Source organism: Varanus komodoensis, unplaced genomic scaffold, assembly GCF_004798865.1.
Source record: "Varanus komodoensis strain SLA01 unplaced genomic scaffold, ASM479886v1 scaffold3, whole genome shotgun sequence".
NCBI classification, from domain to species: domain Eukaryota; kingdom Metazoa; phylum Chordata; class Lepidosauria; order Squamata; family Varanidae; genus Varanus; species Varanus komodoensis.
In genome coordinates this window covers 3,978,623-4,003,284 of record NW_025335761.1, presented here as the reverse complement: position 1 = coordinate 4,003,284, position 24,662 = coordinate 3,978,623, and the positions used below count along the sequence as shown (strand labels likewise).

General features: G+C 38.9%; 1 protein-coding gene across 1 annotated transcript in view; it reads left to right on the top strand.

Moving 5' to 3' along the window:
- SLC1A2 (solute carrier family 1 member 2) overlaps positions 1-24,394 on the top strand; it is a 99,925-nt gene extending 75,531 nt beyond the window's left edge. The window contains exons 5-11 of the mRNA XM_044436940.1: positions 6,921-7,083; positions 8,269-8,395; positions 11,604-11,837; positions 16,427-16,621; positions 17,748-17,882; positions 20,804-21,035; positions 24,264-24,394. Coding sequence (XP_044292875.1) covers positions 6,921-7,083; positions 8,269-8,395; positions 11,604-11,837; positions 16,427-16,621; positions 17,748-17,882; positions 20,804-21,035; positions 24,264-24,338 — 1,161 coding nt within the window. The 3' untranslated portion in view covers positions 24,339-24,394. The remainder of the gene's footprint in view (positions 1-6,920; positions 7,084-8,268; positions 8,396-11,603; positions 11,838-16,426; positions 16,622-17,747; positions 17,883-20,803; positions 21,036-24,263) is intronic.
- The last annotated feature ends 268 nt before the right edge of the window (positions 24,395-24,662 follow it).

The following is a 24,662-nucleotide window of genomic DNA, read 5'->3' as shown; positions in this document are numbered from 1 at the left end:
AATTGGTCTTTTCTTTCCAGGTCATAGGATGTGGTAATCAGCCCCTTGCAGGCAGAAGGAGGAAAACTGGGATATAGAATTGGACAGGAAAAGCAAGCTGCTAATGTCTATTAGCACTATCACTCCTTTGTATAATCTCCTAGTGGTTATAATGGGAATATGTTCTAGCAAAGAGCTTATTTCAGTCATTTCACCGTTTTCAGGTTCTTCACCATTGATGTTTAACTTACCCCCACATTTGAGCATTTAATCCAGGAGTGCCGCTTATCTAGAGAGGGCAGAGACTCCCCCTCCTGAACTGCAGATAGCTATGATCAGAGTTTATGAGTGAGATGTTTCAGTTTCCTTGTAGAGGTGGGCCTAACCAGATCCAGAACTGCAGAGAGGTAATCTGGAGCAAAACAGTCACACAGTGGAATTACTGATTACAAGGGGATTTTCCTGCCTTAATACACTTCACCCAGGGACTGATAATGCCAGCACAGTCTGCTTGTCCGCCACACACTATCACTATCCCATGTGAAGTTGGAGATTTGGGCTGCACTTGGAAGAGTGAGTGGGACATTGTGCCTCTCTCAGGATGAAAAAAGGCAATATGTGTGAGGCAGTCATCTGTGGCTACGGTCATGCCCACTGGAGAACCATTCTGCACTCCTAGATTAAGCATATCTTTATCGATTTCAGTTTATTTAAGGTATACTCACCTGCTGCAAGCAAGACAGGTAGAGGGACCGGGTCTGCTTCTTCAGTCTGGATCTGAACTGGAAAAAGAAGGCAGTGTCAGAATATATAGCTGAAATGTCAAAGCCAGTGAGCTTCAAAATAATCCAAGTGGCTAATAAGGACCAGACCACCTTTGGTTCTGGGGTAAACACTATTGAACGGGCAGGGTCAGAGAGGGTCGGAGATGTAACTGAATCAGTCCTGTCAGCTGAAGTCAGATCAAGGGAGAAGTGGTGTCCAGCATTCCCACAATCTGGTCCAATTGGAATTAGCTCTATTTGGCCAGAAAGGGAGGAGGAAGATTCAGTTGGATCATGTTTGTGTACTAATATTAATATAATATGAACCAGTATATTGGGGACCCTCAAGTCTGTGGGGCCCTGGCAGAGATGATGTCAAAGGTAGGCACATGCCCACTGATGAGGTGCCCCAGGAGCCTCTTTTTCACCACTGCAGCCTGCACCATTGTTTACCTGCTCCTTGTTCTGGCCAGGTAACAATGGTGGAGAGAAGGAAGATCAGGAAAGGTTGCGGATGACTTGCTCCATGGCTGTTTGCCTGTCAGGCAAACAAGTGGTAAACAAGTGATGAGAAAGAAGAGCAACAACCAGTGATAATGGTGGTGAGAAGGTAGCTTGGGAGTATCTTGCCCAATGGCCTTAAAAACCCTGGATCTCATGCTGGATCCTGGGACAATTTGGTCCTTTTGCCCCCCAGTCCATTCCTCAGCATCCCTGGCCAAACCTGAGATATGGTGGATATGGGCTTTTAAGCACTTTCTGATGGGTTAATATTCCATGCAGAAGCAGACAAAAAGAATCAATACAGGACACCCGTAATTAAGCAGAATGCCAGTGCAATTTAAAAAAAAACCCAAAACACTAAGGAAATATAGTGTGATGTTCTCATGCTTGGTGGAAATTGGCAGCTAAGAAGCACATGGATCTAATGCAATTTGCATAAATTAGTTGATTTGTACAAAACAATACTTCAAAATTGTTTTGCGCAAGGACCACAGGATTTCTGGGTGCCAATTTTATGTGAATTTCCTTATATGGCTGTTTCTTAAAAAGTGCAAATCACGACCTGTCCTAGAGGCAGAAGTCTATGAGCTGGCTCTACACACATAGGAACAAGACAGTGTCAATGCAGGACTGGCAAACCAGAATCCAGAGGGCTGAATCATGAAAATCCATCTGATTTTCTTCCCACTACTGGATTTCTCACAGATCCCTGATACAGATGCAATAGGAATCTGGTTCTAGTGCCACAGAGGGAAGCCCAGGTGCAAAAAAGCTACACACTTAGTAGCTGGAATGTATCTGACCTGGAGAATGGCATGAAATGTCTGAAAAACAGATGAAAAGCTCAGTGCAAATATTACCATGTCTCAGCACACACAGAAAGATTTCTTCAAAAAAGAACTTGAAGAAGGGAGAAGACTTAGGAAGAAGGATAGAAGAATAAATAATGCTAAATGGAGTTAGGGTCTAGCTAGCAAGTCCAGAACATGTTCCATGCAAAGGTCCTCTGTTTTTCTGGAAGAAACTGAGCACAAGAAGAGCTTGAATGTGGTGATTGCAGCTTAGCCAAACCTGAATCAGATTTCTCTGGTGATTATTCTTGTACATTCTGTTTGTCTAGAGGAACAATAGGACTTAAACAATAGGACTGTAGCAAAAACATTGTCAGCTCCAGCTCTTTAGAGTTCTTAAGCAAAAAAACCCTCAGTCCCCCCCTCACTCAGGTAGACTAGAAATGAGAGAAGGTGGACAAATAGATCACATAGCCTACAAATTCTGACTCTGACCAGGCAGCATGGAATGAAGTCTTTCATAGTCTTGCCCCAGATTGCACAATAAAGCCAAAATTGTGACTCTCACAAGATTTCCACTGACATGTGGCAGAGAGAATGGTATTTGCATTTTTTGCAGAGTCTAGAAGATCCAAATCTTTAAAGAAAAGATAAGCAAGTATGTTTTTGTAATACTTGTATGTATTCAAATTATATCCCCAAATATATGCTAAATTTCAAGATACCTAAGATACTTCGTATTTAAGATACTTTATATCTTCAGTCATTTTAGCTTTCATGCAGTGAGGGTAGAGTGGCACGTCCAAGCTACTTTTCACTGTTTGTCTGGTGTGTCCCTGGTACTTGACACCACTGCTCACTTTAGAGGATGACACTCTTCCGTGCAGAGTCTGTGTTTGTAGGATCGCTATGCAGCTCAGAACCCTGATAATGCATGACAGTTCATATGCAGAGCTTAAATTTGTGCAGCAGCCTAGCCTCTGAGAGGTTTACTCTTCAATGTGTGGAAAGTATCAAGACAGGACATGTAAGGGAGATGGCAAGACTAGTCAACTTCTCTCAGCTCTCCTTTCATGTGACTATCATTCTATTAAGATTAGGACAACAGAACAGGAGTAAAAGGGTGCTCAAGAGTTGAACAGTAAGGTTAAACTTGCTGCTGTGTTTAATTCTAATTATACATCCCCTCCTTAATTTAAAAGCAAGGGAAATAATGAAGTCTCTAATGAGCTAGTGGGAATCTAAAACCTTAGTCTGGCCTGAAAGTGCTTGAATCTGAATGATTTAGCAGCTCCAATATAATGACATCTTAATTTGCAAACAAATGAATTGGCACACTTTTCAATGAAACTGAGCTGCTTTCAGAATGTCTTTGCTTGACTTAGTGCTTTGCTCCAGCTCATGTGATTCTAACAGGTACAAAACAATCAGAAATTTACTAGAGGCAGATTCTTGCATAAATATGCATTAATAGAAAATTTATTTTTGCATTGGGATCAAGCAAGTCAAGTATGAATTCTAATACTTAAACATATTCATATTACACTCCTAAATATATGCTAAAATTCAAGATATTTAAAGTATTTCTTAAATGGGAGTGTAATTGTATGAAGGTTAGAATAGTCGAATGGAACTAAAAGGATGCTTGAAATTTGCTGCCTATGCTTTCTGTAAAATGGAGGTGGGGGACTGTGGAGCCCTCCAGATTGGGCTGTGACTCCCATTAGCCTTAGACCATATAGTTAATTAGGAGGGATGAATGAGTTTGCAATCCAACAACATATGGAAGACCATATGTTCCACATCCCTTATCTAAGCAAACACTGGAATATCAGTGTGCAAAATGGGTAGGAAAAGTGTGGTCTATAGAACTGAATAGAAATAGAAATGTCGGTAGATGACCAAGTGTGCAAGTTATTGTGGTCTTTTATGGGTGTTCCTTACTAATCAGTATCTCCACATAAACTTCAGTGCAAAGCATTCTCCCATTCTTCCATACAATGCACTACATAGCACTGTAAAGTAGCTGTGTCAATGGTCAAACTAATCATCACATTAAATACCTCTTTGCACATCATGAGCTTCAAGTTCATTGTTTGTTTAGAAAGCCCTGGGAGAGAAGTTCAATCATTACGGGGATCGCAGCAGCTGGGAAAAGTTTCTGTTTACATGCTTACAAACATCCATGTTTAATTCAAGTCACAACTAAAGTCAGCTCCTGTGTGGCTTTGGTTATCAAACTCAAATGACTGACAAAGATGCAGTATACTGACATAAATGACTGAAATTTTAAGATATTTGGCATAACTGACTGAGTAATTCTGACTCTTAAGGCTGAGGCCATATTCAAAGCAATTTATGGTGGCCCCAAAGTGATGGGAAACCTTGCCTTGTGTTGACTTCTGGACATTCCAGTGAATTTCGGATTAGTTGTGACTGCAGTGGCACATGTGCTGTGTTGGTTCCTGGCAGTATAGCAAAAGTGAAGTTCAACTTGGGGTAGATATACAGAACTGTCTTGGTATATACTAAAATGTCCAGAAGTCAACATGATCTAGGTTTTTCCCACAGCCACCATGTATAAACTTGATTATGAGAACAAACCCTGCCAAACCTCCATAGTTTTTCTTTTTGTCAGGAAAAGCTTCCTCAACAAATCCACAGTTATATTCAACTCTCTGAAGTTCTCAGGGTCTTCATAATGTTTAAAAGATGACAAAATTCTCAAGATAATAATCAGTTTCAGAGAAAAATATGTAAGAAAGTTGGCTTCAGAACTTCTGGTTGGGATTTCAGTCATTGAATGATTGCTTTTGCTTGTGCATTTTAAAGTCATACATTTTACAGAGTGATGAACTTGTGGCCTTCCAGCTGTTCTACTGCAATTCCAGAATTCCTGATTAGGGCTGATGGAAATTATAATCCAGCAACAGGTAGAGGTCCCAGGTGTCCTGTCCATTTTATGGGAACAACACTGAATGTTAACTCAGATATATTAGATAGTATAACTTGCATTGCTTTTTCCATAATTCACAATCAAGTAATAGAAACATGGAAACATAGAAACTGAGTGGGTCAGAAGGGGTCTCCCAGGCCATCTAGTCTGACCCCCGGTACCAGCTGGCTCCACTCATGACATGCCTACCATGTGCATGTCTATCCCATCCTTGAATACCCTCACCGATGGGGCTTCAACCATCCTTAAGACTGCAAGCTCAGCAGAAAGGACAAATAAGTATACCCAATAACTAATTTTGGAATGAGCTCACACTTTCATTTTGATCAAGCTGATTTTGGTGAGAGCCATTACATCCTGGAATAGATACTTTAGAAAGTATCCACTGCAGACTTTAATTAGTTTGCATTTTTACTGCATATCAACTGTACATTGACTTAAAGCACATTTTAGGACTAGTGTTTAAAAAATTCCCTAGATATAGACATACTGCTTTGGTTCTGTTATTGGCTAGAATTTCCATGCCATTATTGCAATTTATTACAATCTGAATATTTATTGGTTTTGAACAGGAAGATTAGACAAACTTGGAAAAGTATCATTGGCAAACTTTATTTTTGAATCTGATCACATGCAGAAGGTCTTCTACCAAGTAAAAAAACTGCATTTACTGATTGATGAAGAAAGCTATTGGTTGGGGATATGCCATGCTTTGCTGTGACAATAATTAAGAACAGCTTTTTCAACATATTACACACACTTCTTTGTTAAGTAAGGGTGTTCTAGTTATGACTGTTCATCAGTTGCCTAATTTCTACCTATGCAGGTAGTTCGTAAAACTGAAGGACATGCTTTTTTAGGAAAGAGTGGAGAACACACAGAAGAAGAGCGCCCTGACTTAGGGAATAAGTTTGATGCTGAAGCAGGCGGAGCTTTCCTCTTTTTATGAGTGACAAAGGATATGAGTTTTATATATTATATATCTCAAAGGATATGAGTGACAAAGGATATGAGTCTTTTACAAAGGCTATTAGTTTATTTCCATTGATAGGAATAGCCTAGCTTCAGTGGCCCCTGGTACTTTCCCATTTGGAATGATCCAGGACATTCATTTGCTAAACAATATTTCTGAAACAGTGCTGGGCATTATGACTATATTATTCCAGTGGTATTTCATCTTCCCTGACTCCCAGTCGATTTCTGGGCCCAAATCAAGGCACTCTTTTTGACATTTAAAGCCTTTCTTGGTTTGGGAAATCAGTGCTTGAATAGTTTCCTCTTCCCATATGTACCTTCTTGTACTCTGAATGAATGATCTGAGTTTCTTCTTAGGTACAGCAAGTGGCTAGGAGGAAAAGAACACCTCCCCCGCAGCCCAGTTAATTAATGTGTTTTCAGCACAAAGCAACTAACTTTTCATTTTCTGAGGCTTCTTAGATTATAGTAGTTCCTGTATTGACCTCATTCAAATGATTGCTGCATGTTATTGCAATCTGCTTTCCCCCCACTTGGTAGTCACTCAAAGTAGTTTTTGTTGTGAGGTGATCTATAAATATCAAGCCTAAGCACATAAATAGTCGTGGAGGCGATTGTTCCTGCATTTTGATTTGCCTCCACCAAATTTGGGAAGAACTGTTTGTTCCTTCTTGATGTCTCCTCAGGTGTGATTTTTAGCAGGGATTGCTTCACTTCTGATGTTAGTGTTTGATGAGTGCCCCATCTTGACACAAAGTACGTAGCTATGTACATACGTGCTAGTTCATATGATCTCTCCTGTAGAGAAAATAGTTCATTCTGCTTTGTGAGAACAAATACCCAGAATACATTTAGAAAAATGGACCAAGAGTTAGCATTTCACCTCATTAATATCCCGTTGCATCTACAAATTTCCCATTGCATTTGCATTCTGTCTTTTTATGCTTGCAGATTCAAACAGTCACCAAGAAAGTACTTGTACCTCAAGAGATTGAAGAACCTGTCAATGTTACAGACTCCATCTTTGCCATGATGAATGAAACAGATGTGACTCCAGAACCCCAAATTATCATTAAGAAGGGCCTTGAGTTTAAAGATGGAATGAATGTCCTGGGTATTATTTTTATTTTATTCTATGTATTTAGGAGACACCTGTCAAATAAATCCCTAGGTATCATACAAACATTGGCACTATCCATCAGTGAAAACTGATGTCAGTTATGGACTCTTCCATTTTTGCTTGCTCCTTTGTTTTTTGCAAGAGTAGGGATGGGCCAAGGCAAAGTGAAGCAGAATGGAACCCTTAAAATAAAAGAGAAGACAAAACTTCCCCTGGACTCCTTCCTGTTTTCCTGAACTAAAGCTACAATCCTATGCTCAAATATCCAAGAATAACCCCCATTGCACTCACTGAAACTCAAGAGGCATATATAGGATTATTCACTTAACTTCAACCTGTCATGAGTATTGGTCATAAAAAAACCCCCCTCCAGTATGGGAATATTTTAAAGACATTTTCAGATTTAAAAGAAAAGGTAGCGTGTAAAATATATACAGTGAGACAAAAATCCACAAATTCTTCTTGTAGACATGAAACACTGTATATAGTGTCCTATTTATCTGTAAATGAATATGACTTAGTTGTCAGATGTGCGCTGCTGTCCAGGATATAGAAAAATTTAAATGGAAACTTGAGTTTAATCATTTATTTAAATTGACCTTGTTCTTGATAATTTAAATTGCCTCAGTATAAATCAGTCTGCCCTGACCTGTCTCCATTTATGATATTTTATATGATATATGATTTTATCTATATTACGTTTTCAAGAGATACACAACACTTGTATGTGTTGGAATTTACCTAGGGTTACCTTCAGAGAAGATGATAGCAAGGGAATGGGTAGGATTCAAAGCAATAGTCATACAAGAGAACTTCACCACCTCCTAAGCACCACTGTGTCCCTATGGAAGCCTCTCTTAGTGGTCAGAAGAAAATCAGTATATGACAGGTGAGCAGTGGAGATTGCCGTGCAAAGGGCAAATCAGAGGAAGTCTTGTTTGTGCGATCTACGTCAGCCTGATTTGTCCCAATTCCTTCTTGCAACTCAGCCCTTCTGCCAACATCCCAGAACTTTCTTAAGGAGGCATAGGAATGCAGTGGGGTAGAATTTCACTTGGGTGAGCATGGCATTAGATGCAGGCCAATGCCATTTCCATCACTGAGCTGATTTCATAAGGCCACAGGAATATTAAATATTAAAGTCTCCATACGTTTAATATTCTAACATTCTTCCAACAGGTCTCATTGGGTTCTTCATTGCTTTTGGTATTGCCATGGGCAAGATGGGAGAACAAGCCAAGATGATGGTGGATTTCTTCAATATCTTAAATGAGATTGTAATGAAGTTAGTAACCATGATCATGTGGTAAGTTTAAGTCATCATCTACTTAGATACAGTAAACCCTAACTTATCCTGAGTTAAACTGTAAAGTCTTAGGGGGGAAATGGAAAAATTCAGGGTAGCTATCTTTTCCAATAATCTGTGAAGTAGAAAAAAAAAAATCCACCCCGTTATTTTATCTTCCATTCCCTCCCCATTTTTTGTATTCCTCACTTCAGGCTTTCATGTCTCTAATCCCTGCCATTATTGTGTATCATACAGTTTCTTCAATATTTCTTTATATTGCTTTGAAACTATTATAACTATAGCATGCATTTGTTTTCTATATGCACATTTTGTACTTACTCCAAAGAGCTCAGAGTGCCATATGTCCGGATTATCCCATTTTATCTCACAACAACTAGGCAGACAGGGAGCAAGGCTGGGGCTGGCCCAGGGTCACCCAGAGGACTGAATGAGTCCTGCCAGCCCAGTTTCACAAGGTATCTACTACAGCACCACACTCCCCGGATCATTCAGAAAACATGCTGCTCCAGTCTTTCTGTGTATGTAACTTACTGTTTGATGCTCTCAGATATTTGCAACAGAGCACATTTACACTGGCTCCAAAAGAACTAGATCTTTGCATAGTGGCTGTCTTTGCACATTGCTGGGATTCATCCCAGGTCTCTAATTCTGGTGTTTCAGCAACCAATGGCATAGTTAGATGGTTCTTGTCCATGGTTCCTATATAAACAGCCTTATACCAAGACATGCCAATGATCCTCCAGCTCAGTGCTTTCCAAAGTTTCAGGCAGGATTCATTCCTAGTCCCATCGGAGAAGCCAAAAATCCATCCTGGCACCTTCTGCTAGCAATTTGTATGGCTTCCCACAGTCAATCTGACCTGTGTACAGAGCAACACCTGTAAACCATGGGAATAAGGTCTCCCCCGCCCTCGATTTATATCCTGCCTTTTTCCTACAAAGGGCTCAAGGCAGCTTACATCATTCTCCATCTTATCCCCACAACAACAACCCTGTGAGGTAGGTTGGGCTGAGAGTCTGTGCATGGCCCAAAGTCACCCAGTTGCTCCATGGCTGAGTGGGGACTTGAACTCGGATCACATGAGTCCCCGTCCCATGCTCTTAACCAATATGCCACACTGGCTCTCTTTTTGTTCATATCCAAGGTTCTTTTTGTTCATATCCAAAGGTTCATTCTGACCAGTTATTTATGACTAATCTCCAAGGAAAAGGGAACCATTCCCTCTAGCAGCTTCAGAGGTTAATGAAACTCTTACAAGCCCCACAAGTACATAAAAAGGACCTGGGCATCTGGTGTTGATGCTTTGTAACCCTTTTTGTTAGAATGAACTCCAGTGAATATTTCAGGAAGGAGACTGAATGGCACCTGCAGAAGCTATGTAAAACAGTGAATGTGAGAAGCTCCTAGAGGCCTGATTGATTGCCACTACAGAATGATTCTTAGATGGTTCATGCAAAGGTCAGATGAAAAGCAGGCATTCTTTCTCTGCTTCAGTTTTCTTTCAGAAATCAATATGCACGTAAAATGAAGGGTGGGAGGATTTTACACAGGAAAATGAGGTCAATGTTAAAAACAGGGCATTAATGGAAGCTTCCCCACTGTCCCTGGCTCCATTAGTTGCTACTGGATGCTTTTAGCACTTGGTCCTCAGTAGAAGCAGGGCAACTGGATTGCCCTCTGGAAGGCAGTCAAGGCACTTTCACTGTGAAGCTTAGGATGCCATTCTGAACTGCATGAGAGGATGGTTCATAGGAAACAAACAAAAATCTTCCTCCTCAAATATTGTTGGCATGTGTTTGCCGCTGAGGTTCAATTCACATCTTTATAATGGCTGAGGAATGGCACAGGAAATGACAATGTAAGTAACTTACAGACATCCAGGAAGCTGGTCCATACGGTGTGGGAGCGATCACCATACAGATAGGAATTATAGTGAAGAGACAAGACTAAGTCCCAGAGCTCTTTGTCAGTCCCTGCAAATGATCAGCGCTCTGATAACAGTGTACCGCTTCTATCTTGCAGCCAGGGACTTGGAAATACTGATGTGTGAGGGTCTGCAACGGGGGTACTGAGCTGAATGCATTGTTCAGTTTTCTTTTGCTGGCATAACTGCTATCCTGAGGGAAGCTGAATTATTTGTGTCTTGGAGACCCTGGACAGAATGAAGGGATTATCTCCCTATCCAAGAAATGGCCAGTGCTATCATAGTGGTTTTCCAATCAGATTCTGAGCCTGTTAGCAGATAGAGATGGTATTCAAGGTCATTAGATTATCATGGCAAAAATGGCATAGGCTTCTGAACAGCCACACAATGGTGATTTCTGATGAATCAGGATAAGCACCTGGCAACTTGGCAGGTGAGGCTCTGTGAACCTGAATATGTTCTCTCCTTTTTCTTTCTTTCCTTCTTTCTTTCAAGTAGCCTAATTTTCAATATGCTGCTGCCACTGCCAAAGAAAGTAACGCAGGAGCCCTAGGAAGGAAAAAATTATAGGCTTAATAATTTTTGTGAAGATATTTGCAAAGCTTAATAATGTGTCAAGAATTCTACCCTGTTTTGCCAATTAATCCTTATAAACATTACATGTGGTTAACTACTGCAAAGCACGTTAAGAGAGATATTCTGTCTTTTTTCTGGAGAGTCAAGCGATTTCCATGAATCAGAATCTGAATTGTAGGGTCACTGCCATTTGTGTCTAGAATCACTTTTTCATAAACAGTGGCAAAATCCCAGGAAAAATACTTATAGCAGCCAGAGGCAAGGAGGAAAACAATGCCTGTCAGGTTCAATAAGATTATTGGAGTGGAAGGATACAACTGGCAGAATCAGGAAGTAGAAAGTATGAATGTGGGCAAAGTTCCATTTTATTTCTGTTTATATTGTAAAAAAAAGTTACATAGGCTTCATATGTTTTAAACAAAAACATATAAACATTGAGATGATAGGAAAGTGGGCTGTGTAAGGACAAGGCAACACCTTGAAAATTAAATAATTTTTAATCATGAAAACAGGCTTGGCTAACTTTTTAGTGAATTGATATACATCTACCATCTTCCTTACATCTCTTCTGGAATTTAGGGGTAAAGGTTAAGGCCATTGACTCTCTGCATGGTGCTATTTTTGAGCCAGAAACAAACACTCTCCTGTATTTGTTGTTGCAGTTGTTGTTGCTGCTGCTGCTGCTAATGTTGTGTATTCTTCTAGGTATTCACCCCTGGGCATAGCCTGTCTCATCTGTGGAAAAATCATTGCCATCAAGGACTTGGAAGTGGTTGCTAGGCAACTAGGGATGTACATGGTAACTGTGATCGTGGGCCTTCTCATCCATGGTGGGATCTTCTTGCCTTTGTTGTACTTTGTCATAACAAGGAAAAATCCCTTCTCATTCTTTGCTGGCATATTTCAAGCATGGATTACTGCTTTAGGCACTGCTTCAAGGTATTTGATATAAAATGCAAATATTGACTCAAGATTTGCCAAATGCCATTTCTTGGCATCATATTCCCCCACCCCAATTGTTGCTGCTGAAGGAGGGCTTTGTTTTTCTTTTAAGTAAAATGATGTATGTATGTAGGAGGATGAAACTTTGGCCACTTTGTATTTAAAAGTAAAATCACACTTCCAAAAGTTCTTAGCTGATCATCTCCTGAAGGGAAGATTCACTTTTTAAGGTTGAATAGTTCAGCTCAGCATTACAATTTACAAAGATAACAATGCATTGTCAATACTGTGGACTGGATCTAGAGAAATGCCAGTGGATGATGATGGGTATTTTGCCACAAAGTCTCTCTATTTAGCTGAAGCCATCTGCTGAGTGAGCGGGCTGTGGCATGGCATACCAAGGGTGGCCTTCTGTGAGTAGGAGCTCCTCTGTTCAAGGAGCTTGAGGAACTTCTGAAGAGTCACTAAAAATTTGAAGACCAAAACAAAACAAAACAGCCCGTCCCCCCCCAAAAAAACCCCTGGAAAAAGGGAGACTTTTTTTTTTCATTGTTCCACAAGGATTTTAGGACAACATTTTATTTTATCTGATTTCTGCCCAGTTCTTTTTTTTTTTTTTTTTTTTTTTTTTGTCTTCAGATCTCTATTGGTCACCTGACTAAATCTGGTGTAGCTAGTTTCTGTGTAGCTCCTTCAATATTTCTGGTTTTCCTCAGACCAAGAAGTCTAAGGAGTCTTTCCCATCTAGCAATGCTTGCTGCTTTGACTACAGACAAATTCTTCTGAATCCTTCCAATATGGGAGTGAGCAGAACCTGTCTTCCTTCTCAGGTGTTAAACAGAGAGCTTCAGCTATTGAGTGGTACACAAATTAAAATAATAGTAGTAATAATCCCTGCTGTTGTCAGCTGCTCCTTTCCGAAGTATCTCTATCAAACGTTTTCTCATTCAGTTTGCATGAAAACCAGAAGTAGTCAGGAGCATGCCTTTTACTAAGGCCCAGACTTGGAGTACAGAAGCTGACACTTTACAAGGGCAACTATATTACCATGGGTGGGAGGGGCAGGAATAAGGAAATACCATAGATCAAGTTTAAAGATATTAATGGAAACTTTTCTCTTTTTATACTTCCCTAGAGTCAATATATATATTTCTCTATAGTTTTTATTAGTATAGTTTTTATTAGTATAAGTGCACATAACTCTGATTCAGATTGGAGGCTGCTGTACTCCAGGAGAAGAAAATTTAAACTTCCCCCATCATTTTCTCACAAATCCCACACCTTTTTTTAAAAAAAGAAGGGAACATCTCTGTTGCTGTCAAGTGAGATTTTGTAGAGAAAAAGGCCAGAAAAATAAAGTGAATTGGTGCATTTCTGTTGACAGATGCTTTGGTTCATTGTGATTAAAAATAATGATAGGATAATACCAAAGTCAACAAGTTTTGTAGGACTCTTTATCAGGCTGGAGGTAGTTTTCAACAGAAAAGAGCAACAAGTGTGTAGTGGGAAGACAGGATCTATCTTTTGGTGCATGCCAAAAGCCTTAGTATGTTCCATGGCATAATTACAGAAATGAAGAATTAAAGGAAGAATTGAAATAGGAACATCTGTTTCATGACTCAAGTGATTGTATGTAAGGAATAGGAACATAGGTTGTGTATGGAAACATGCCTGTGTTACACTAGGCTCATGAAAATGAGGCGTTGGTCCCGTCTTTTACCCTTCATTAAATCCTTAACAATGTTCATTCATCACAGTATTAAAATTACAGCTCCTGTTCCTACAGTTTGATATCTATCTCTGCCTATTTTCTGCTCTGGCTTGCATGATTAAGGGTGGTTACAATACATACAGACCACAATGCATCTGATGACAGTATTTCATCCAGGCAGTGAAAGAACTGGGGATAGCTCTGTCCCGCTTCACTGCTTGAAAACAAAACAAAACTGCCAACAAAACCTGATACTGACATATTTCCAAGGCCCTCCCTAAACCTCACAATTTCATTCTGTTATACACACACACACACACACTCTCACACACATATATTGGTCAAACATAACCAGCAGTGTAAAGAGAAAATACAGGTAACAAAGTGCCAAGAAGAAATATCTTTCCATTTTATTAGAGAACCAGTTTCTGGGTTTATACATTTACTACTTTAGATATTAGGTGAACTCTTTATACATTACTTCTCATGTTTCACTTCAACTTTTAAAAATATCTGGGTAGCAGGATAAAACCTGGCTATCAAGGGTAGGTGGTGGTACTCACCCTTGTAAAAGGATCAACATAATCTATGGATATGATTTATTCACATTTGATTACTTTTAATTTTGATTTATTTCTGTTGGAGATGTTAACCTGTATTGCTTCTCTAGAATCAAGCAGACTTAAAAACACTTAATGACAGTTTTATATAAAAAGGGTACCTTTAAGACATATTTGCATATATCCTTAATTCTGTAGTACATGCTTAAAGGAAAAGACTTTATTAGAGATCAGCAAGCTGAATCAAAGCAATCAGCCTCCAGAATACATCAGGAATAATTCAGGAACATCTCAAGACAAAATAAGAAGACAACGTAGAACAGGAAGACAAGAGGTAGAACCTTAGTTAAGTGGTTAAGAACATGGAATGGCACCACCTAGAGACCGGAGTTATTGCTTATCTATTCATTACAACCCCTCTCTATAAATTAAGCAAACAACCATATTTCAGGATATTATGTAATATTAGAAACAAAAGTATTTTTGAGCTTCTTTATTCAAGTGATGACTTTTATCACTTATGCCCAAAACTGGGTAATCAATATTTATTTATTTATTTAGAAAATTTCTATGCCGCCCCATTCGCCGAAGCCTCGAGGCAGCTCACAAATATATCAATTAAAATATTAAACAATAAAAATATAAAACAAGTTAACAATATAAAATAAGTCACCCTGGCCAAAGAATAAAATAAATAAATAGTATTAACAGTTAAAATGACGTTTGAATAAAAAGGTCTTTGCCTGGCGCCGAAAAACAAATAATTCTCTGCTGTGGATCTGTTGCCATTTTCTAGTGGCCTCGTTTCAGAGTCCTTATAATATTCTTCTTCATAACTGGACCTTTGAAACTTTATGGGTGCCTTCTATAAGATTCCCTCCATCTCTTCTTCCGCAGTATCCTCTTGGGAGTATTACTGACCTTTAGTAATTGGCTTCTGCAGCAAATTCCTCTTTTCTTTCAGTTGTAGTACTTGTATAAGTGGCCATATCATATTAGCGATCTGTGAGTTCAAAGAGCAGCACAGGTATCCAACATAAATATACTCCACAGGAACTTTACAAGATCAGAGACAGAAAAGACAAAGACAGAACAAGACAAGACACAGAACCATAGCTAAACACAAAGGATATGGAATGGCAACACTTGGCTGGATATGCTGCTTCTGTAATCACTACAATAAACATTGTGATTTCAGCTCTAGAAATGTGGTACTCTATAGACTTGTTCTGTAGCTCTCAAGGAAAATCTCCTGACAGTCATTACTGAAAAATGCAGACAAAGTTATGGCTGGTTTTGGACAGAATGATAACCCCCACCCAAAGTTTGTGTATGGGTTGAGTGTGGATTGTCATTTAGCCATAGGTTGCTATTGAACCATGGATCATCAAGCCATGTTAACCATGAGCAATCCATTAAAAGAACCCATGGCTTGCTGTTGGGTGATGAACTGAGTGGTGTTTGCCATGGTTTTTGCCTGAGTTGTGTCCAGACAACATGATGAAGCTTATTTCAGAACCAGGCTATGGTTCAACAACAACTGACATTTAACCCTGATTGTGGACTTTCATGTTTTTTAACCTAGTCTTCAACTGAATGGGACGTTGACATTCTTCTTCAAGAAAAACAGCAATAGTAGCTTCTTCTGTGTCTTAATGTACACAACATACCTGTTTGTGTCTCCAGAGTTCTATGAAGGTTGTTAAAGAATTTCTGTACCTTCTACTATAGAAATACCTCACATAGATCTATACCAGAAATGACAGTAAAAACATTATTTGAAATAATGGCAAAACAACTGGTGGTTTTCATCAAAACTGTAGTCTGATTGCCCTTCAACTCGCGTAATTAGAACTCTTGTAGCCATGCAGAGGGTAGAAGTAAGGATCTTATGGATGTTTATTCTCTTATTCTAAGGATCATGGTCATGTGGTGAGGGAGAAATGGAAGAATTAAATATCCCTGTACACTACTGTCAAAATAAAAATTGCACACTGTGTCTAAATTTTTTTTAACAGATGAGGTTTCTATTTATGCATTCATCATCATGTTTAGTTTGCCTCTTATTCTGTATATACTTACAGGGACGTGGATAGGAGTTGTCCAAACAGAACAATGTGTATATCTAGGTTTCTAAGCATCCACCATTTCAAAGCAAAGGATGGACAAAATCAACTGTGATCTGGGAGATACCTGTACAATGACTGTGTAAAGTAGCGGTTTGTCATACAGTGTCAAGAAAGCTATCTGATTGTGCCACAAAGTCAAAATTTATAACATCTGTGATCTCTCTTTATTTTTTCTTTACTCTGCAGTGCTGGTACGTTACCTGTTACCTTTCGCTGCCTTGAAGAAAACTTGGGCATTGATAAGCGTGTTACAAGATTTGTCTTGCCTGTTGGAGCCACTATTAATATGGATGGAACTGCCCTTTATGAAGCAGTGGCTGCTATCTTCATAGCTCAGATGAATGGAATTTCATTGGATGGTGGGCAGATAGTCACTGTCAGGTGGGTCTCTTGTCCTGCCTTGGAGGTGGTCCAAAACTGGATATTCTAGAGCATGAGTGTTCCCAAGCAGGCTGTGTATGGAATCACTTGTAAACCTTCATTGCACAGCTTGACATCTCCATTATGACAAGGAGTGAAAGTCTGGGTTAACCGAACTTTCTCAGCTCCATGTTGCAATGTCCTATTTGTGTGTAAATGGTTATCCAAGTTACACATGGAAATAAGTGTAAGGAAGTGATTCTTGTACTGGAATTTGCAACATGTGCCCTTTATTCTTATCCACAATCCAGTTTTATAGATCATATTAATATGCTGAATGGGGGATGCTCATCACTCTTGATAGTAAACACAGGAAAACAAAGATCCGTTTCAGTTTGCATGGATTAATGAATTGCATTTCATTTTAAACCCAAAATCTTAAATTAGAGTGTCTGTGGAGAGGGTGGAGTAAGTGTTTTAGCAATTTTTAACTCAAAAGAAAATGGTGTTAATATAAGCTTACTGAACATACTTTACACTTATCCAGAAGGATCTATAATATGAACTGGTTCTATAATACATAGAAGCTATGCTGAATAAGTGGAGAAAACTCTATAATATTTCAAGCAGGTCACAGCCAGAGCATAGATCTGTACAATTTTAGTATTTCTTTAGGTATGAGAAAATTCTAATTTAATTGTAATATATATTCTAATAAAAATTCTATATTTATTTATTTATTTATAAAATTTGTATGCCGTCCAATTACTAACGTCTCTGGTCGGCTAACAGCATAAATAAATTGACGACCCACTCTGCCTGCAATTAATAAGATACAATAATACAATTCAATATTAAAACTTATTAAAATATTGATTAAATAAAAAGGTCTTAACCTAGCGCCGAAAAACATAATGATGGCGCCAGGCGGACCTCTCTGGGGAACGCATTTCATAGAGGGGGCGCCACTGCAGAGAAGGCCCTCCTCCGGGTACTCTGTCTCCTAATATCTTTCACAGAGGGTTCCTGGAGGAGGGCTTCTGTTGCCAATCTCAGGGGGCGGGAGGGCAAATAGGGAAAAAGGCATACATATACAGCATATAAAGCATTTAAATGCATATAAAGCAGATGTGTTTTAATTGTACAGCCTGACAGCTACCCTTGCCAGTGTTGGAGCTGCAAGTATTCCCAGTGCAGGACTGGTGACCATGCTTCTTATCCTCACCGCAGTAGGTCTTCCCACGCAAGACATCAGCTTACTTGTTGCTGTAGACTGGCTCCTGTAAGTAATATCAAAGAAATCTTTCTCATAGTCATGATCGAACAATATACTTAGTACTGGATTAACCACCCAGTCGGGTGGCACTCCCTCATTAGAAGCAGTATACACTAGCAACTGAATTTCAGGAAAGTCTACCTTTGCCCAGGCTGTACATGGCTGCCAGGATTGCATTGCCTGTGTTGCTTGCTATGGTTATGGTCATATATGTGCATGCAAAAGCCCATGTGAAGACATCCATTAGATTCCTAGGTGTGTTCAGGGTTTTCCCCGTGAAGCAGAATTCAGTGCACATCTGCACATGTAGAAGAGCACATGTCATGCTTTCCTCTCTAGTTTGTTGCCAATTCCGCTTTAGCTATATTTCATTCATTCATTCATTCAGTACAAAAGCCACCTATTAGCATCAAGCTCTCTGAAGTCCTGTATAATGACAGGACTTCCTATAGCCACCTATGATAACATTCAGTGGTTCTGAAGTTAGGACTGTTTTGGTTTGTTTATGTATTTCTGTGATTTATACCAAGCAACAAATCCCTAGGGTACATCATGTATTGAGAGAATAAAATACAGGGCAAATAAAAAAATACATCCAGCAGAACAAAATCACTTTAAAAACAACTGTGGTACACTCTGGAAAGCCTGCTGAAATAAAAGGTCTTCACTCAGCATCACAAAGTCCCCAAAGGTGATACTAGGCAAGCATCTCTGAGGAAAGAGATTCCCTCTGCATGATGCTACAACAGAAAAAGCCCTCTCTTCAGTCCTCACCTACCTGGAGAAGGTGAGAGGATTCAGAATTTCTTAGATGTTTCAGAGAGCTTTTAAGGCCCCCGCCAACTCTACCTCTATTCTATTCCATTCCATTCTGATCCATTCCATTCTGTGTGTGTTTGACTGTTTGTTGTTTCAAGAAAAAGCCTTCTTTAAGCATGTCACTTGACAGCAAAGTCCTGCTTCCTGGATGGACAGATTCCAGAGTTGTAGCTCTCTGGAAAAGGCAAGCCAATGGCTGGGCAGGCAGCTCTAAGGATTATATCTCTTAAGTGATCAGATCTTAATGTGAGGTTAAGTAATGTTGTGGTAAAACTGTCCCCCGAAGCAATTCCTGTGGAGAATTACATGGATGACATTGGCTTCTGTAGAAAAGGTCAGCTAGAGAAAGAGAATCTCAAGGCAACAGAAAAAGATGAAAGCTCAAACCTAACCTTAGAAGACCTGGTGAGATGCAGCAGAGAAACCAAAATTTTGCCATGAAAACCTATGAATGCCTTCTTGAAGGACCTAAGAAGGGTTTTAAGCTAATTCACACAACCTTTCTTTTTAATATTTTTATTATTTTATTGCATATATAGCCCACCTTTTTTCCTCTTGAAAGGATCCTAAGGCAGCTTATACAGTTCTCTGCTCTGTCATTATCCTCACAACCTACTCTTTGACTTGTGTTGGGCTAAGAGTCTGTGACTGGGCCAAAGTCATCCAGTGAGCATTCAGGTCTAGAGTCCTGGAATCTGGCTGTCCTGCATCTCAGTTGAACACTACACCATGCTGGCATTTCTTGAGGTTCATCAAAATTAGCTATGATCTATTATTTAAAGAGAACAATAACCTACATAGCCTATTTAAGGTACCATATTTTTCTTTTTGCTTGTAAGGGCCATTTCATAATGAATCCTACATGGAAATCCTCTGAAGTAAGAACTGTTAGAAGTAGTAATTCATCTATGGTCAATGGCTATTGCTAAACTTGTTATAATTCAAGCAGTCTAAATTCTAATATTTCTCACATTTCTGGGTCAATTGAGTCTGACCCTTGAATATAAGAATGCCTTCACCATGCATCCAGAATGAACACTCACTGCTACTCATGTGAAGAATGTGAGGAAACCACCAAATAAAAGTGGTTTCTACAGATAAAAACACATGACAAATGCACACAACCAGCTACCATCTGCTAATTAAAATGAACGGATGAAGACAACCTGGTTGGAATTACTGCTATACCCATTCCCCAGTGGGTGATCATATGACTTGCGTCAGTCACATTATACTAAAATTACTGGGGGAGGGGGAGAAAAAAAACCTTAGAGAAATATCTTTTACTAGGCAACTGAGAAACATCCAACCATATGATACAGAGGCCATAAATCTAAGATTAAAAAAAGAGAGTGATTCATAAGCATGGTTTATAATGGGCCAAATATCTCCTGTTTGAATACACAGCATAGATTTTGATTCAAACTGGCTGTTGACTGAGGTAGTCCATCTCTGTAAGTGTATAAAGCAGAGTAGCTTCATTTCATCTTATGTTTTCTGTTGACAAAGACTTAAGACTTTCACAAGGAACTCTTTTTAAGAAATTTCAATACTCTTCTCTTCTCCAAACTGAACAGAAAGTGAAAGTTTAAAGAACAGCACTATTTGTCCACAGCTGGAATTAATCCAGTATCATTAGCAGTAGCCAAGAACTGTAACTTTCAAAAGGGGAAATTGACAAGCTTAGCAAATGTCACAGAAAGGTCTCCAACAGAGAGATGCTATGGCCTGAGAAACAAGGAAATGAAAAGATCAGTCTTGTGTGAATTCAGCTTCTGGAACATTTTCTAAAATGGAGAACTACTCTTGCAAATTTAGCAGAATGTTTATTTTTTCCCCCCACTTTGATAGTGTTGATGACCCCGAATAATCTAGGGAGACATTGCAGTTTTAGAACTCAGACTGTGTAATTTACACAGGTAATTACATTGCCTAATTATATCCTTAATTACATAAATTACCCAATTACACAAACAATACAAATAGAAAGCTCTGTGCTAGTAAGTTCTATTTTAATTTCCCATTGATCCTCTTCTCCGATCATGGAGCCATACATTGTCATATTTCAGGCATCCATCCTTCTTTCATCTATCACCCTCTCTTTACAGAGACCGAATGAGAACATCTGTCAATGTTGTGGGAGACTCCTTTGGTGCTGGCATTGTATATCACCTCTCCAAGGCAGAGTTGGACAACATTGACGCCCATCATAAAGGACACGAAGATATTGAAATGACCAAGACTCAGTCCATTTATGATGACCTGAAAAACCACAGAGAAAACAACTCAAACCAGTGTGTTTATACAGCTCACAACTCTGTCATAATAGATGAGTGCAAGGTACCTTTTACATTTATGGATATAGAGACTTGCATCTAGCCAGTCACACTTCATCTCCCTTTGTTTTTTAACCCGCATGTAATTTTTTAATTTATTGATCACTAATAACAAGTTCTCAGCACCTATGGGCAGACTTGAAGTATGTTAATGAGTTGAAAGGTGTGGGTTCATATTTTATCTGTTCTGCATTTTAGCAATATTGTCTAAACTACAAATGCATGCAATGTTTACAAATAACATTGTGTTCCACAGTGTATTATGGAAGGCAGCATGATTAAGTAGCTGCATGCCATCATATTCCATTTTCCAGTTTCCCATGGTCAAAAAAGAATGTAAATCAGAACCACAGCCATGCAGGAGAGCAGGTTTTGTGGCAATGAAGGTATTTATAATTGCCTTCCAGCTGCCACCACTCTCAGTGTCAACCAGAAGCTGTTTTTGCTTCCAAATTTGCTCAGTTAGCTATGAGAGTCAAGACAGATATTTATGCAATAGTCAAAATATATCATTAGTTTTTGTGAAACATTAAGTGCAGCTCACACTGGAAGTCCCTTGTACAACTGCCCCTGGCATTGGCATGAGCAGGAGCTGGACAAAATCTATCAATTACAATGAGATGGTACAGGAGTAGTATTTCCAAGTAATACAGTTAGAATTCAGCTGTAGGACACTGAGTAAAAAAACGGGCCAATCCTATTTATATGCCATTAGAGGGGGCAAAAGTGCACAAGGAGGGAAATATCTGCTTGGGTATGCCCCACACCCAGCTATGGGCTCAAGTAAAGTATAAGTCCAATATTTTTTTCAGAGTAATGCTTTCCATGAGACACTGTACAGACACATGTGTTGTATTTCCTCAGTTTTTGGGAACTTTTGCACCTACCAGCATGTCTATGCTTTGTTTTCATTGTCATTTGGGGTCACTATACTATGCCAGTGTTGTGGTTTCCATCTACTCTAATATGTACATAATTTAGATGAAGAAAAATCAGTAACCATAAATGTCTTGACCAGGAGAAAAATGAGCTTCGGAGAGTTCCACGGGCTGAAAGGAAAACTATGCGGGATACTTTTGGTCTCAAGTTTGCTTGCTCAGTAATGACTGTGCTCAGATACCATGACTGAGATTGTGCACTGTATCCTCCACTTGCCTGCTTTGAGAAGTCCAGGCATTTTTTTTCCATTTTTTGATTATCCACAACTTGTCGTATCATCTGACATACTATTTTTAATTTAAACTGTAGTTTGTTTGCAACAAGCCAACTTAAAATCATGGGTTAGCAAAGCAGCTTGAGATTAATCAGAGTTTGGATGAATCACTGAGCTGTGGTCAATCAAAAGGAGAACACTTTTGATCTTTTCTTCATGATTATGCTGGAGGAAAGGAGAGGAGACAAGAAAAGAGGGTAGACTTGGGAATAGTGCACAAATCTGTGGATTGCCTAGGCTTCTTCACATAACAATAGACCACAGTTTATCTTGATGTCTGAAATCTGGGTCTAGCTAGAAATTGAACCAAGTAAATGCTTCCTTAGGCAGATCTACAGCTGCAACCTCAAGAGCTGTTTCTAAAAGATTGACAGTCTTGGTGTTGCATAATGAATCAGCTGGATGGTAGTCAAATTCTCTTACCAGCGGAGAGAACAGGAGAGAACAACTAACTCAAAAATCAAATAGTTAAACCTGTGACTGAAAACAATGAAAGATTTTATTCATGTGCCAGTTTCAACCTTTACTGGGATACTATAACTAGGATCTCAATTTAAACAAGCATTTCTTTGAGGCAGACATATATCAAACTTTTTTCACATAGCATGGTTAGATCATGAAGCTGTTGGAGAATTCCCTGATTCAAAATAATACCCTCAAACCAAATCACCTGTAAGTGTCAATGATTTGAATGGAAGAGTTAAACACATACTTAAAGCTTTACCACTGAAGTAATGCAAGCAAGTACATTTGACCAAATCATTGCCATCGAATTTAAAAAATAGGAAGCCGTACTGAATGTAAATGTAAAAGTTCACTGCAGGGGAGACAATTGCTACAACTCTGGTCAGTATTTTGTGATTGTTTCTTTGCTTGAGTTACTAATTAAATTACATGTAATCCCTACATTTTTATATTCTAAATGGCTGCCTAAGGTAATAGCTGTGCACAACTAATGTATGTTTCCAAGCAAGCTATGTTGACCATTGTTGCATGGATTTTTTTCTATATTTTTTATCATATTTTACATCTTTTATGAGCTAACCTACCATTTCAGCTCCAAATATGTGATCTATTCTTTGTAATGCATGTCTTTCCCTTTTACTTATCTAAGAAAAAGGCTGACTTTGTTTCCTACATGGATGCATTCCGTCATGTTTTCATGTCACAATGCTTCCATGCATCAAGTTTGTCCATCTTGTGGGATATCAATCCTGGCTTTAAGTTTTCATGTGATGCTCAGGACAGTAACGTGAAAGGTAAGCTAGGCAATAATGGGATTCCATTTAGAATTAGATGAGAGTTCCCTTACTATGTAAAGGTCCAGTTCATTTCTGTCCAGTCAAACAAGTACGTTAGCCATTTTGGCTCATCCAGCTATGCATAAAATATCTCTACTGGAAAAGGATTGTGAATTGCTGGATGTCTTTGTCTTTTAAATGACTGCTGAGATGTTGCTTACTAGCCAGTATTTCCCATGGAATGAAAGACCATATTTGGTCTCCCATGATAGTTATCAATTTTACATTGAAGTTTGAGCCATTAACCAAGATTCTGATATGTCTTTTGCAATTTTTTAGGTGAAGTGCAATTGTTTGACTTGATTGTAACTGCACCTTTATCGTACAGAAACAGACTCAGTAGTGAAATATATTTCCCAACTTCTTTTTTCTGAAGAATCAATTCTGCCATTTATTATTTGGCTTCTCCTGCAGTATGTGTGCATATGCATGTGTGTGTGTTTGCATCTATATCTTTATAGGCACATGGCCTATAGGTCTAATATCTATTCTCTTCACGTTCTGCTTTGTGGACAGTGTACAATTATAATTTTGAGTGCTTCCTACAGACTGAAAAAAATATGAAAGGGCAGAATTGATTCATTTCAAATAGAAATGTGTGTCGCACATGGATTTAATATACACTTTGTAAATATTCCAAACTGTTATTTAAACTCCTGACTTTTATTGTAAAAGTGCCTTCATCTTTAAGTTAGGTGTTAATGATAATTACTTACAGGTAACTTTGGCAACCAATGGCAAATCTGCAGACTTCAATGCTGTTGAAGAAGAACCTTGGAAACATGACAAATAAGGGAGAAGCAATCCAGGTCCATCTTTAATAAAGCCCGGAAGTTGTCTTCTGGTAAAACCCAATATCAAGATTGAAGATTTTCCATAGTATTCATTTAGCCTAAAAACTATCTGCTGTCTTAATGCTGTTAAATGAAGCTTAGAAATGGTCTCAGTAGTGTTCCATTATTGTATTGGCCAAATAATTCATAACCATCTCTCATGCCTGTGTTACCATTTGAATGGATGTAGCTGGAAGATATCCTATTGGTTTAAGAGACGTATTTTGCTGGGCTTTCTCTTTTCATTCAAGACGTAGAGAATGTAGGTGCTGCTAAAGGGAAAG